This window comes from Schistocerca nitens, chromosome 6 (genome assembly GCF_023898315.1).
Source record: "Schistocerca nitens isolate TAMUIC-IGC-003100 chromosome 6, iqSchNite1.1, whole genome shotgun sequence".
NCBI lineage: Eukaryota > Metazoa > Arthropoda > Insecta > Orthoptera > Acrididae > Schistocerca > Schistocerca nitens.
The window spans coordinates 340,464,447-340,480,683 of NC_064619.1; the positions used below are offsets into that span (position 1 = coordinate 340,464,447).

Below are 16,237 nucleotides of genomic sequence, written 5' to 3' on the forward strand. Positions count from 1 at the left end.
TTGAATCACACTTCCACACACAGAACAGTTATACTTGTGCTTTGGTTTCGTAGGTTTTATAGTTGCTGGGGACTTAATTAATTAATTGTGTTAATGAAAACTTCCATTTCATTCTTTGTTGTTGTTCTATGCAGTCAGATTGCGTAATAATACTAGTCAGGGCCAACCGTTTACGAGACTGCGTAAACGGACAGACAGCTACTAAATCAAAAAATTAAAATTATTTGCATTTTATTATAATTAAGCCCCCATGCAAATTGAACAGCTGAAGCAGTACATCTCATCTGCATGTGAAGCCATTCCGCCAGACACGTTGTCAAAGGTTTCGGGTAATTTCATTCAGAGACTACGCCATATTATTGCTACGCATGGTGGATATGTGGAAAATATCGTACTATAGAGTTTCCCAGACCGCAGCGCCATCTGTTGTTGACAATTGAAACTACTGTAATTTCGAAAGTTTGTCTGTCTGAAAATGTACTGTTGTCCCAAGCATATTGCAACAAACGGTGTATTTCTATCGCTGCTCGTTTAGTTTTTATTACCGTTTCAAATATACCGGTCATTTTTTAAACACCCTGTAGGTTACACACAAGCAACAAACTTCTAACAAGTAGGCTTTCATAACTTAACGAATAATAATTCCCCCTGAAAAAGAACAGACATATACCTATTCAGTTTAACGATGACCGGCAGCTCCTTCTACTTTTTTGTAAGACTTAACCTGCGCTTTCTCACAGCTTCGGTTTCTGCCCGTCAGTTTTGGAGAAAGTGTCTGTGTTTGTACGTGTGACAGCGAGTATCTTGCGAGAGTTACCGCAGTGAATGGGCGTGCTGTGCTTATGTGTCGCAGGAGGGGACACAGGTGGTGAGGCGCGGCAGGCGCTTGCCAGGAGCTCTCGCAGCGTGAAAGCCGCCAGGCCGCAGCAGCAGCAGGCGGCGGCACTGCACGTCGGCCGGCAGCGCAGGCGACACGGTGCGTGGTGGTGAGAGCAGGGGAGGCGGCACACGGCACACCGGGCTACTCTCTCTGCTAGGCCAGTGGTTCCCAGTCTTTCTGAAAGACCTGTACCCTTGAGCGTAACGACATATTAACTGCAACCGTGCTCATAAATTAAGGATAATTGCAACGTTGCACTACACAAAACTGGCGCTAACAGCATAGGCACATAGGGAACACACACGACACATATCTGTAAGTCCACGGTATTGGTGATAAGTTGAGAAAACCGTCCCGAAACACATGTGCTACAAAACGCCGCTGTTTCCTGCGCATGTAGCCCGACATCAATATTGGATGTGATTACCATGCACACGTTCACAGGCCGCAAAACGGGTTGGCATACTCTGTATCAGGCAGTCGAGCAGCTGCTGGGGTATAGCCTCCCATACTTGCAGCAGTGCCTGTCGGAGCTCCTGAAGTGTCGTAGGGGTTTGAAGATGTGCAGCGATACGTCGACCGAGAGCATCCCAGACGTGCTCCATGGGGTTTAGGTCTGGAGAACAGGCACGTCACTCCATTCGCCTGATATATTCTGTTTCGAGGTACACCTCCACGATGGCAGCTTGGTGGGGCCGTGCGTTATCATCCATGAGGAGGAAGGTGGGACCCACTGCACCCCTGAAAAGGCGGACATACTGGTCCAAAATGACGTCCCAATACACCTAACCTGTTAGAGTTCCTCTGTCAAAGACATGCATGGGTGTACGTGCACCAATCATAATCCCACCCCAAACCATCAAACCACGACCTCCATACAGGTCCCTTTCAAGAAAATTAAGGGGTTGGTATCTGGTTCCTGGTTCACGCCAGATGAAAACCCGTCGAGAAACACTGTACAGACTATACCTGGACTCGTCCGTGAACATAAACAGGGACCACTGTTGCAATGACCATGTACTGTGTTCTTGACACCAGGCTTTACGGGCTCTCCTGTGACCAGAGGTCAGTGGAATGCACCTTGCAGGTCTCCGGACGAATAAACCATGTCTGTTCAGTCGTCTGTAGACTGTATGTCTGGAGACAACTGTTCCAGTGCCTGCAGTAAGGTCCCGAGGAAGGCTACCTGCAGTACTCCATGGACGTCTGCGCGCACTGATGGTGAGATATCGGTCTTCTTGTGGTGTTGTACACTGTGGACGTCCCTTACTGTAGCGCCTGGACACGTTTCCTGTCTGCTGGTATCGTTGCCATAATCCTGAGATCACACTTTGTGGCACACGGAGGGCCCGTGCTATGACCTGCTGTGTTTGACCAGCCTCCAGTCGCCCTAGTATTCTGCCCCTCATACCGTCATCAATATGTGTTCGTTGAGCCATTTTCAACACACACTCACCATTAGCACGTCTGAAAACGTGTGCTCACTTACTCGCTGCACCGTACTCTGACATGCACCAACACACCTTTGCGTATGTGGACTGCTGCCAGCGCCACCGTGCGACGATCGCAGGTCAAATGCAGCGCATGGTCATACCCCGAGGTGATTTAAACCCGCAAACCGCCCACCAGAGCGTTGTTTCACCATGTATCAGCATTATCCTTAATTTATGAGCATAAATGTAGTACTGCCCCCCCCCCCCCCCCCCAATCTTCAACATTAGCACCTAACTAAGCTTTAGGACGAATAAGAATTTTGTTCAACACTTTTATTAAATAATGAAAGATAAGTCATATTTGGTTCTTTTAGGAGTCCAAAATTTTCTTTCAAAGCCTTTAATTTTAAAATAATGGATGATAAATGATATTTGTTTCTTGTAGTTGTTTTACAGAACCACGAATTAAGGAGTCAATGAGACAATTGGTACTGCTTATTTCTAACATTTGTAACACAATGTTGAAAAAATTCCCAGTCCATTGCGAGTGCTGTCTACAGTTTCTCTTCGGGAAAGGAAGTTAACTACCCAATTTGAGAGTAGAGACTTGTTACTAAACGTGTTTCCTCCACACCACTGCCCTCCTAAGTGACACATGGTTCAACCATGCTCTGCAACCCCATTTGAAATCACTGTATTTACTGTTTGTACATGCTTTGACTGCTGCAATCCTTACTTCAGAAATGGCTGAAATACACTGAAGCGCCCAAAAAAACTGGTACAATTCAAATACAGAGGTATGCAAACAGGCAAAATACGGCACTGCGGTCGACAACACCTATATAAGGCAACAAGTGTCTGGCGCAGTTGTTAGATCGATTACTGCTGCTACAATGGCAGGTTATCAGTATTTAAGAAAGTTTGAACGTGGTGTTATAGTCGGCGCACGAGCGATGGGACACAGCATGTCCGAGGTAGCGATGAAGTGGGGATTTTCGCGTACGACATTTTTACGAGTGTACCGAGAAAATCAGAAATCCGTTAAAACATCAGATCTACGACATCGCTGTGGCCGGAAAAAAAGCCTGCAAGAACGGGACCAACGACGACTGAAGAGAATCACTCAACGTGACAGAAGGGCAACCCTTCCTCAAATTGCTGGAGATTTCAATGCTGGACCATCAAGTATCAGCGTGCGAACCGTTCAACGAAGCATCATCGGTATGCGCTTTCGGAGCCGAAGGCCACTCATCTACTCAAAAAAATGTGTGTGAAATCTTATGGGAGTTAACTGCTAAGGTCATCAGTCCCTAAGCTTACACACTACTTAACCTAAATTATCCTAAGGACAAACACACACATCCATGCCCGAGAGAGGACTCGAACCTCCGCCGGGACCAGCCTCACAGTCCATGACTGCAGTGCCTCAGACTGCTCGGCTAATCCTGCGCGGCACACTCGTCTACCCTTGATGACTGCACGACACTAAGCTTTATGCCTCGCCTGGGCCGGTCAACACCGACATTGGACTGTTGAGGACTGCAAACTTATTGCCTGGGCGGACGAGTCTCGTTTCAAATTGTGTGGAGCGGATGGACGTGTACGGGTATGGAGACAACTTTATGAATCCATGGTCGCTGTATGTCAGCAGGGGACTGTTCGAGCTGGTGGAGGCTCTGTAATGGTGTGGGGCGTGTGCCGTTGGAGGGATATGGAACCCCTGATATGTCTACATACGACTCTGACAGGTGACACGTACGCAAGCGTCCTGCCTGATCGCCTCATCCATTCATGTCAATTGTACATTCCGATGGACTTGGGCAATTCCAGTTGGACAATGCGACACCCCACACGTCCAGAATTACTACAGAGTGGCTCCAGGAACACTCTTCTGAGTTTAAATACTTCCGCTGGCCACCAAACTCCCCAGAAATGAACATTATTGAGCATGTCTTGGATGCCTTGCAAAGTGCTGTTCAGAAGAAATATTCACCCCCTCGTACTCTTACGGATTTATGGACAGCCCTGCGTAATTCATAGTGTCAATTCCCTCCAGCACTACTTCGGTCATAGTCGAGTCAATGCCACGTCATGTTGCGGCACTTCTGCGTGCTCGCGGGGGCCCTAGGCGATGTTAGGCAGGTGTACCAGTTTCTTTCGCTCTTCAATGTAAGAAGACTTCAGGCTGCCAGCGGTTTGTGTCTGACCACTACCACTAACAATAATAATAATAATAATGGTGTTAGGCCTTACAGAAGTATAGTACCCATTACATAGCTGCCGTTACATCATGCTGTCAGTATTAGTTCGAATCTGTCGTGAAATGAATGATGAAGCAACTACTGGTCCATTGCGGGAACTATCTCCAACATGGAGAACTCATTGCCTTGAGAAATTTAAGCTTGCGAGAGATGCATGTATAGGTGCATCGTACAAAGCGCCAATAACGTTTGTAGTGGGTAGATGATTTGAGGAAGATGTAGTTCAGACATTCGTTTCACAAGCTGTAACCTCCATCTCACTGCGTCATGCATTAGTGATGGTATTTGAGAAGGAAAATGTAGTTATTGGTAATCTAGTCATCAGCCTTATGCAGTAGTGATAACAGTAATGGTCTTTTAAAAATAATTCAATTTCGTGACTGAAATGGAATAGAACCCTTTTGTTTTTACTCCTTAGAAGATTCCATTTTACTCCTCAGGGAATAATTAACCCCAAGCAGAGAACCATTGTGCTAGGCACTTCTTCAGATTTGACATGGAGTTATTCGCAAGTACCTCCAGGATACCAAAAACCGACTGCACGAAAACTACAAGATTCAGAAAAATGACGCATATCAGTGGGTAGAGCATATCTCCAAATTTCGATTCGTAATACACGCCGTGATGTAGTTGCAGAGTGCACCACTAGGGAGCAGCCGTGTTATAACATGACGTAAAGTGGAGCGATTCGTGCGTTTTGTGTCCTTCAGTTCGCCAAATGTGGCGCGATGGTGACGTTTCGTATCAAATACACTCCTGGAAATGGAAAAAAGAACACATTGACACCGGTGTGTCAGACCCACCATACTTGCTCCGGACACTGCGAGAGGGCTGTACAAGCAATGATCACACGCACGGCACAGCGGACACACCAGGAACCGCGGTGTTGGCCGTCGAATGGCGCTAGCTGCGCAGCATTTGTGCACCGCCGCCGTCAGTGTCAGCCAGTTTGCCGTGGCATACGGAGCTCCATCGCAGTCTTTAACACTGGCAGCATGCCGCGACAGCGTGGACGTGAACCGTATGTGCAGTTGACGGACTTTGAGCGAGGGCGTATAGTGGGCATGCGGGAGGCCGGGTGGACGTACCGCCGAATTGCTCAACACGTGGGGCGTGAGGTCTCCACAGTACATCGATGTTGTCGCCAGTGGTCGGCGGAAGGTGCACGTGCCCGTCGACCTGGGACCGGACCGCAGCGACGCACGGATGCACGCCAAGACCGTAGGATCCTACGCAGTGCCGTAGGGGACCGCACCGCCACTTCCCAGCAAATTAGGGACACTGTTGCTCCTGGGGTATCGGCGAGGACCATTCGCAACCGTCTCCATGAAGCTGGGCTACGGTCCCGCACACCGTTAGGCCGTCTTCCGCTCACGCCCCAACATCGTGCAGCCCGCCTCCAGTGGTGCCGCGACAGGCGTGAATGGAGGGACGAATGGAGACGTGTCGTCTTCAGCGATGAGAGTCGCTTCTGCCTTGGTGCCAATGATGGTCGTATGCGTGTTTGGCGCCGTGCAGGTGAGCGCCACAATCAGGACTGCATACGACCGAGGCACACAGGGCCAACACCCGGCATCATGGTGTGGGGAGCGATCTCCTACACTGGCCGTACACCACTGGTGATCGTCGAGGGGACACTGAATAGTGCACGGTACATCCAAACCGTCATCGAACCCATCGTTCTACCATTCCTAGACCGGCAAGGGAACTTGCTGTTCCAACAGGACAATGCACGTCCGCATGTATCCCGTGCCACCCAACGTGCTCTAGAAGGTGTAAGTCAACTACCCTGGCCAGCAAGATCTCCGGATCTGTCCCCCATTGAGCATGTTTGGGACTGGATGAAGCGTCGTCTCACGCGGTCTGCACGTCCGGCACGAACGCTGGTCCAACTGAGGCGCCAGGTGGAAACGGCATGGCAAGCCGTTCCACAGGACTACATCCAGCATCTCTACGATCGTCTCCATGGGAGAATAGCAGCCTGCATTGCTGCGAAAGGTGGATATACACTGTACTAGTGCCGACATTGTGCATGCTCTGTTGCCTGTGTCTATGTTCCTGTGGTTCTGTCAGTGTGATCATGTGATGTATCTGACCCCAGGAATGTGTCAATAAAGTTTCCCCTTCCTGGGACAATGAATTCACGGTGTTCTTATTTCAATTTCCAGGAGTGTATTAGGTAAAAGCTCCAACGGACGAAACAATCCATGAGTGGTACAACACATTCCTTGAGATTGCTTATCTGCTGCGAAGAAAACAGGCCGGCGGTTGATCACAAGCTGAGAAGGTGGAGTGTGTGCGGAAATAACTCTTCAGGAGCCCGAAGAAATCGACGAAACGTGCGAGCAGGAAACTGCAGATAACGTAGTCAACGGCCTGGTGCATTCAACGCAAACATCTGCGTGTAAAATCATCTGGATGCAGTTGTTAAACGCGCTTACTATTTGGGACAGTGAATTTCATTCTGACTTTTGCAATGATATTCAGCAGCAACTGTAGGAAGGCAGTTCCTCACAGGAGTCGGTTTTCAGTGACAAATCCACATTTAATATGTTTGGAGAGGTGAATCGTCATGGAATGTGTATTTCGGCTACAGAGATTATGTAACAAATTCCAGTTTCACCTGAAGTTAAAGCGCTTTGTACCTTGTCCTCTTCAAATATTCATAGACCATTCCTCTTTTCGGAGAAAACAGTGTCTGGTTTTGTGTACCTGGAACGCTACAGAGTTTGCTTAATCCACAGTTGCCCGAGACTTCATTTTGCACTACGACAGAGCTCCCCCACACTTTCAGACGTTCTTGTTTACCTCAGTGCCAAACTGCCGATGTTAGAATGCATGTTCTTCTAACCATGACTCTCATCGCCGACAGTAGCCCTCATAATAACCTGATTTATCTCCATGTGATTTCGTCTTATAGGGTCATATCAAAGATTGTTTGTTCTTGTTCCCACTGTTGCTTAACTGGGAACAGTTGAAAAGAAAGATAAATAACGCAGTTTCTGATATCAACCATCACATGTTGCGATGTGTTTGGCAAGACTCTAATTATTATATTGAAATTTTCCATGCCACGAACATACCAAGCACCTGAAATGTGGGTTAAAACTTGGACAGATGCTCTGTCTATTAATTTGCATGTCTTCTAGTTTTCCCTTAGTTGTCTTCTCAAACCCCACAGCAACTTATGAACAATACTGCATTCTGCTAAAATTAATTAAATGCTTTAAAATGAAATGAATGGATAATCTTTCTCTTGTTATTTATTTTTAGTTTATTTTTGTCTATTGAATATATTTCACTGTGTTATTAGACATATCATGTTGCTGGTTTTATATGGAATTTATTACAAGTTTATAATTTATACAAAAAACAAAATTTTTTAAATGATGACAATAACAGATAATCAATAGTAACACGATATTATAGATACAGCCAAAAAACGCGTAGAAAAACTTTAAGTAATATGTAATAATGATAAATGCTTACAGCCTACATTTATTTAAGCAAAAATCTTGCAGATATAAGGAAGTATAAGGAAGTAGACAAAGCTATATAAGGTAGCCCAGAAATTTGACAAACTTCAAGGAGCTGTAGAGAGTATCTTGAGAAACAAATGAATAATAGGAACACGTGTCCCGAAACGTCATCCAACGACATTATGGAGAGTCTAAGTTATAGGGGCCAGCGCCTGCCAGTAGGCCGCCCTTTTGGCAGCAAATGTGAGTTTCTACGCTGACGGACTGTAGGTGGGACATCTCGCAATATTGTTCGTTATTCAGTGATCGCGACTGATTGCCCTGATCACCAGTGGAGAGGATAGATTTAGCTGCAGCGTAGACAAGCCTTGTCTCCTATGAGTGTGATGCTCTGTTGCCTTGGCAGATGATGGTTCTGGACACAGGTTTCCATGTGCAGTTTATTTTTCTCCTGTACACCGAAGGATATTGGAGATTTTAGAGGGTTTCAGCGTCAGGGTACAAAGTCACGTCTACTACCGAAGGGGTAGCCCACTTGCAGGTGTCGATGTCTGTGACTTTGACACTCTGTAGCGTCATCGGATGGCGTTTCTGGACACGGGTTCATCATTTCTCAAACCACCCTCTATAATCCCTGAAAGTCTGTCGCAACATTTCTGGTATGTATGCCATACTGTAGAAAAATACTAAGATACTTGTAGAGACTGAAAAACTACTCTTTTATATCACATATGTATGCCAGGCTGCATAAAATATCTAGACATTTATACAAACTGAAAAAAAACATTTTTAAATTGTATTTTCACTAAGTATGCCATTCACAATTTTAATTTCCTTTGTTTTATGATTTTGACTGAAAGTATTGCTTTAGCTTAACCAAAATCCAGAAATGAAATGTTTCTTCAGTTTTTTTTAAAAAAAAGTGCTGAGTTCTTTTATGCTCTTTACGCTAAGTGACAGCCTGTTATAAAACAAACTTCCTGCATTTCTAGGGTCCCTATCCATGAATTTCAGTCTTTTGTGGCAAATATGGTAATTGTCTCTAGCTCTTGTGTTGTGATACTGAAAATTTGAGTTTAGAGCTGCTGTACAATGTAGGACCAAAAGTATTGTCTCATGTATGTTTAGACTCTATACAGCTAATAACTGAAATTCTTCTGTGACATTAGTTTCACTATGCATCTGATGTCATTCTTTGCAAATTCTCTGAACTAGTACTTCTGTTCCTCTTCCCCATATTGGTATACAGTACAATATAAGGGGGGAGATAAGTCCACAGTACATTTTTAGCAAGGTTTCTGTATCCACTGTATAGGACATTTTCTTCGTTAACAATACGTTTGTGCTTATTTTAGAATAGATCTTATCAATGTGGTTTTCTCTTGTCAGAAATTTGTCCAGCAACATTCCCAGAAACCATCAGCAACCTACCTCTTCTAAGTCTGCATCCCCAATGCTCAGAATAAAATCCTCTGAGCCCTTAGTTTTGTTTCTTTGAAATTTTTCTTTCCTCGGGTGCAGAAATTTATGTACGTTTATCGGCACACTGTTAGGACTAGCCATACTTCGTAATCCAACATCTTTGTGAGCATCCGCAGGCCCATTATGAATCAGTCAGGAATGTTAGTTGCATATGTAGTCTTTTCACACTTCTACCAGACAGACAATTACTGTGTGATCACCATGGATTTATCTCTGCGTGTATCATTTGTATATTACAGCCTTGTCCCAACTACCTGAATTATTCAAACTTTGTAGAGATATACATTTATTAAAGTTGTATTTTTCCATGTTAACAACTGACAGTTTTATTATTTTCTACGTTGCTTTTGATTGAAAAAGTCCTGTAAATAATTGTTATTAATGTATGCCATCAGGGAACTTTGTAATAAACAGGGTTCAAGGAGAACGACAGTTCAATTTCAAATTTAGATGAACACCCTGTTTGTTACCTTTCGTGAGCTGCAGCGCCCATATCTCCTGTTTGCTATGGCCATCCCCGTCCTATTAGTTATCCGTTGTGTGACACCTTTTCATTAAATGTATGTGGGATCATGGGGAGTGATCTGATTGGTTAATTAAATTAATGCTGATCATTCTGACATCTACAGGGGAATGCCGAAGGGTCAGCCGTACCCTCACAAGAGGATCAAATTTTTAATTGGCACGACATACTTATTGTATTGCCGAAAATAAGTCACAATACAGTGTTCCCATTTAAAACACACTAAAGAATTTACCAAGCAAGGTTTGTTCTATCAAACCAGCAAGCAGCAGTAGTAATTAGCCAGCATACATGGAAAACCACATACCAGTACACTCACTGCAAGCACAGTTCCATAAGCATACACCGCTGCCCTATCATCATAAAAGAAGAGCAATATAGAACTTGCATTGCGGCCAGATGCTGTGGGTGAGGAAGAAGGGACTGAGGTGTAACAATGGCAGAACGCCAGAACGTGTACTATTTGTTTTCAATTACCTGAGCCAGAACTCCCTATTTCTGGATCGATACAAGTTGACCGAGTTGTGTTGACTCAGAAGTAAGGAGCTTTCAATGTCACACTTGAAAGAGAACTTCAGCCTAAGCATGGAGCTGGCCTGAGTGGCCGAGTGGTTCTAGGCGCTACAGTCTGGAACGGCAAGACCGCTACGGTCGCAGGTCCGAATCCTGCCTCGGGCATGGATGTGTGTGATGTCCTTAGGTTAGTTAGGTTTAAGTAGTTTTAAGTTCTAGGGGACTGATGACCTCAGAAGCTAAGTCCCATAGTTCTCAGAGCCATTTTTTTGAACCTAAGCATGGAGGTCACTGTGTGCAACTGGCTCCAATCCCTTGCTCATTCGGCAAGAATGACGCCTGCCGCTTGGGCTCTAAGGGAATTCTCATTTCCGACAGGAAAAAAATTTGTAAATTTGTGGTAACATCTTATGGGACAAAACTGCTTAGGTCATCGGTCCCTAAGCTTACACACTTCTTAATCTCACTTAAACTAACTTACGCTATGGACAACACACACACCCAAGCCCGGCTACCCCGCGCGGCTCGGACAGGAAGATGGATAATTTAGTGACGAGAGCTAGCACCGCACAAGGGGTGCAGGCCTAGTTCTCTAATTGTGGCATTGTATCCAGGGGTGAACACAGTCCTCTGATTTAGAGCAGAATGGAAGGTCTAAACCAGAGACAGTATCGGGTACGAATTTCTCGACCTTCGCCGTCGTGTGTAGAGCTATAGGGTTCCCCTTAATAGGTAAGGCGTGCACTACACGCAGGAAGAGGCTACTAGGGTAGCGGATTACGTGTGGCGTGAACATGGGCGTTTTTAGGTTAGAGTAACCCTCCTCCCCACCCCCACCCGTGTGGCGTGCAAGTGGGCGTTTTTAGGTTAGAGTAACCCTCCTCCCCACCCCCACCCGTGTGGCGTGCAAGTATGCGTTTTTAGGTTAGAGTAACCCTCCTCCCCACCCCCGCCCAAGATATCAGAGATGAACTACCTGCCAAAATCTAAGATACAAGAGCTGTATTATTCTCAGAGAATTCTTGTCCCTGTAGGTCGGCAATAGAAAAGATTAATATGATGTTAGTAAAGTGCAAGAGCATCCATGGTAAGGACCCTCAATTAGTGGTTCAAATGGCTCTGAGCACTATGGGACTTAACAGCTGTGGTCATCAGTCCCCTAGAACTTAGAACTACTTAAACCTAACTAACCTATGGACATCACACACATCCATGCCCGAGGCAGGATTCGAACCTGCGACCGTAGCAGTCGCGCGGTTCCGGACTGAGCGCCTAGAACCGCGAGACCACCGCGGCCGGCCCCTCAATTAGTATCTCTTAAAGGTAGACCCAGACACTATTAGAAACAGAAAGTTGGTCGAAACCGGACTTGAATAGCAATGAAATCCTAAATTCAGATTGGAACAATTATCGTTAGGATATGTTATTTATTGCAATAATATCTACCGACAATATCTAGCAGGGTTATCACGAATTCCGAATATGAAGTAATCTGAGTAAGTTTACACACCCTGGCCGAAAATTGTTAGCATGATTGTTTTATCCGAAAAATAAAAAATGGCTCTAAGCACTATGGGACTTAACATCTGGGGTCATCAGTCCCCTAGACTTAGAACTACTTAAACCTAACTAACGTAAGGACACCACACACACCCATGCCCGAGGCAGGATTCGAACCTGCGACCGTAGCAGCAGCGCGGTTCCGGACTGAAGCGCCTAGAACCGCTCGGTCACAGCGGCCGGCTCCGAAAAATAGTTTGGCCAGATAGGTAGAGAACCAACTCGTGAGTGTAACGCCTTAGACCTCTTAGCAACAAACAAACCTAAACTTCTCGAATCAATTAACATAGAGGAGCGTATCAGTGATCATGAGGTCGTGATAGCATCTACAGGGTGTTTCAAAAATGACCGGTATATTTGAAACGGCAATAAAAACTAAACGAGCAGCGATAGAAATACACCGTTTGTTGCAATATGCTTGGGACAACAGTACATTTTCAGGCAGACAAACTTTCGAAATTACAGTAGTTACAATTGTCAACAACAGATGGCGCTGCTGTCTGGGAAACTCTATAGTACGATATTTTCCACATATCCACCATGCGTAGCAATAATATGGCGTAGTCTCCGAATGAAATTACCCGAAACCTTTGACAACGTGTCTGGCGGAATGGCTTCACATGCAGATGAGATGTACTGATTCAGCTGTTCAATTGTTTCTAGATTCTGGCGGTACACCTGGTCTTTCAAATGTCCCCACAGAAAGAAGTCACGGGGGTTCATGTCTGGCGAATAGGGAGGCCAATCGACGCCGCCTCCTGTACGTTTCGGATAGCCCAAAGCAATCACACGATCATCGAAATATTCATTCAGGAAATTAAAGACGTCGGCCGTGCAATGTGGCCGGGCACCATCTTGCATAAACCACGAGGTGTTCGCAGTGTCGTCTAAGGCAGTTTGTACCGCCACAAATTCACGAAGAATGTCCATATATCGTGATGCAGTAATCGTTTCGGATCTGAAAAATGGGCCAATGATTCCTTTGGAAGACATGGCGGGCCAGACCAGTACTTTTTGAGGATGCAGGGACGATGGGACTGCAACATGGGGCTTTTCGGTTCCCCATATGCGCCAGTTCTGTTTATTGACGAAGCCGTCCAGGTAAAAATAAGCTTCGTCAGTAAACCAAATGCTGCCCACATGCATATCGCTGTCATCAATCCTGTGTACTATATCGTTAGCGAATGTCTCTCGTGCAGCAATGGTAGCGGCGCTGAGGGGTTGCCGCGTTTGAATTTTGTATGGATAGAGGTGTAAACTCTGGAGCATGAGACGATACGTGGACGTTGGCGTCATTTGGACCGCAGCTGCAACACGGCGAAGGGAAACCCGAGGCCGCTGTTGGATCACCTGCTGCACTAGCTGCGCGTTGCCCTCTGTGGTTGCCGTACGCGGTCGCCCTACCTTTCCACCACGTTGATCCGTCACGTTCCCAGTCCGTTGAAATTTTTCAAACAGATCCTTTATTGTGTCGCTTTTCGGTCCTTTGGTTACATTAAACCTCCGTTGAAAACTTCGTCTTGTTGCAACAACACCGTGTTCTAGGCGGTGGAATTCCAACACCAGAAAAATCCTCTGTTCTAAGGAATAAACCATGTTGTCTACAGCACACTTGCACGTTGTGAACAGCACACGCTTACAGCAGAAAGACGACGTACAGAATGGCGCACCCACAGACTGCGTTGTCTTCTATATCTTTCACATCACTTGCAGCGCCATCTGTTGTTGAAAATTGTAACTACTGTAATTTCGAAAGTTTTTCCGCCTGAAAATGTACTGTTGTCCCAAGCATATTGCGACAAACGGTGTATTTCTAACGCTGCTCGTTTAGTTTTTATTGCCGTTTCAAATATACCGGTCATTTTTGAAACACCCTGTATGACTATGGGTATTACAAGGAATGTCTAGAAAGCTAAGAAAATATTTTTGCTTGACAAGAGTGTCAGGATACAAACTGCAGAGTATCTGAGTAGTCAACATCAAATACTTAGTGTAGAGGGCGAAGATGTGGAGCATAGATTGCTGGGGCAACAAAGGATACCTGGCGACTGGAGAAAAGCACATGTCCTTCCCGTTTTCAGGAAGGGTCGCTGGACGGAAGCTCAAAATTATAGGCCTATATCGTTGACGTCACTCTGTTATAGAATTATGGAGCATGTTTTTGCTCGTGTATTATGACATTTCTGTAGAACGAAAGTCTCGTCTATAAATGTCAAGATGGATTCCACAAATACAGATCTTGTGAAACTCAGTTCATTCTGTTCCTCCATGAGATCCACAGTTGTTGTAGACGTAGGCGCTCAGGTTTGTACCATGTTGCTTGACATCAAAAAGGTATTTGAGACGCTCCGGCAGTGTCGTATGGTGAAAAAAATACGGGTTTGACGAGTATCGGACCAGAACTGCGACTGGATTCAAGACTTCCTCGGAGATGGGACTTAACCCACCACTCTTGACGGAGCAATATCAACAGATGTGAAGGTAATTTCGGGAGTACCCCAAAGGAGTGTGATAGGACCGCAGCAACACGTCAGTAAAGATGACGAGCAGTTGTCTCGTTGAAATATTGTGCAGCTTCCGCAATATTATCCGACATGAGACCCGTGAACCCATGAAGCAGGACTGTCACTGTTTACGAAGTACACTATGTGTCCGGACACCCCCAAAAACATATGTTTTTCACATTAGGTGCATTTTGCTACCACCTACTGCCATGTACTCATCAGCGACCTCAGCAGTCATTACTCATCTTGAGAGAGCAGAATGGAAGGTTCCGCGGAACTCACGGACTTCGAACGTGGTCAGGTGATTGGGTGACACTTTTGTGATACGTCTGTATGCGAGATTTCCACACTCCTAAACATCCCTAGGTCCACTGTTTCCGATGTGATAGTGATGTGGAAACGTGAAGGGACACGTACAGCACAAAAGCGTACAGGCCGACCTTGTCTGTTCACTGATAGAGACCGCCGACAGTTGAAGAGGGTCGTAATGTGTAATAGGCAGACATCTATCCAGACCATCACACAGGAATTCCAAACTGCATCAGGATCCATTGCAACTACTATGCCAGTTAGGCGGGAGATGAGGAATCTTTGATTTCATGGTCGAGCGGTTGCTCATAAGCCACACATCACGCCGGTAAATGCCAAACGACGCCTCGCTTGGTGTAAGGAGCGTAAACATTGAACAATTGAACAGTGTAAAAACGTTTGTGGAGTGACGAATCACGGTGCACAATGTGGCGATCCGATGGCAGGGTGTGGGTATGGCGAATGCCCGGAGAACGTCATCTGCCAGCGTGGTGGTGTTGTGGTGTGGTCGTGTTTCTCATGGAGGGAGCTTGCGACCGTTGTTGTTTTGCGTGGCACTATCACAGCACAGGCCTACAGTGATGTATAAGCACCTTCTTGCTTCCCACTGTTGAAGCGCAATTCAGGGATGGCGATTAAATCTTTCAACACGATTGAGCACCTGTTCATAATGCACGGTGTATGGCGGAGTAGTTACACAATACCATCCCTGTAATGGACTGGCCTGCACAGAGTTCTAACCTGAATTCTATAGAACACCTCTGGGAAGTTTTGGAACGCTGATTTCGTTCCAGGCCTCACCGACCGACATCGATACCTCTGCTCAGTGCAGCACTCCGTTAAGAATGGGCTGCCACTTCCCAAGAAACCTTCCAGCACCTGATTCAGCGTATGCCTGCGAGAGCGGAAGCTGTCATCAAGGCCGATGGTGGATCAATACCGCATTGAATTCCAGCATTACCGATGGAGGGCGCCACGAACTTGTAAGTCATTTTCAACCAGATGTCCGGACACTTTTGATGACATAGTGTATATAAATGATCTAGTAAAATGCGTCGGAAACTCTTTAACGCTGTTCGCAGATGTGGTTGCCTGTAAGAAGGCAGCAACGCCAAAAGACATTAACGATTTGCGCAAGGACCTACCGAGGATTGATAAATGATGCAGGCTCTGGCAGTTGACCCTGAACGTAAATAAACGTAACATTGCGCATATATAGGATAAGAAATCACTACTGTACAGTTACAATAAAGATGAAAAGTTACGGGAAACAGTAACCATCGTAAAATACCT

General features: G+C 45.7%; 1 protein-coding gene across 4 annotated transcripts in view; it reads left to right on the top strand.

Moving 5' to 3' along the window:
- The window catches only part of LOC126262797 (uncharacterized), a 75,050-nt gene that overhangs the window by 52,555 nt on the left and 6,258 nt on the right, over positions 1–16,237 (top strand). For 3 of the 4 annotated variants that reach the window (XM_049959618.1, XM_049959619.1, XM_049959620.1), the window contains one exon: positions 854–976. The exons of the other annotated variant lie outside the window; for it this stretch is intronic. In XM_049959618.1, the coding sequence (XP_049815575.1) occupies positions 854–976 (123 nt within the window). The remainder of the gene's footprint in view (positions 1–853; positions 977–16,237) is intronic. 4 annotated transcript variants of the gene reach the window in all.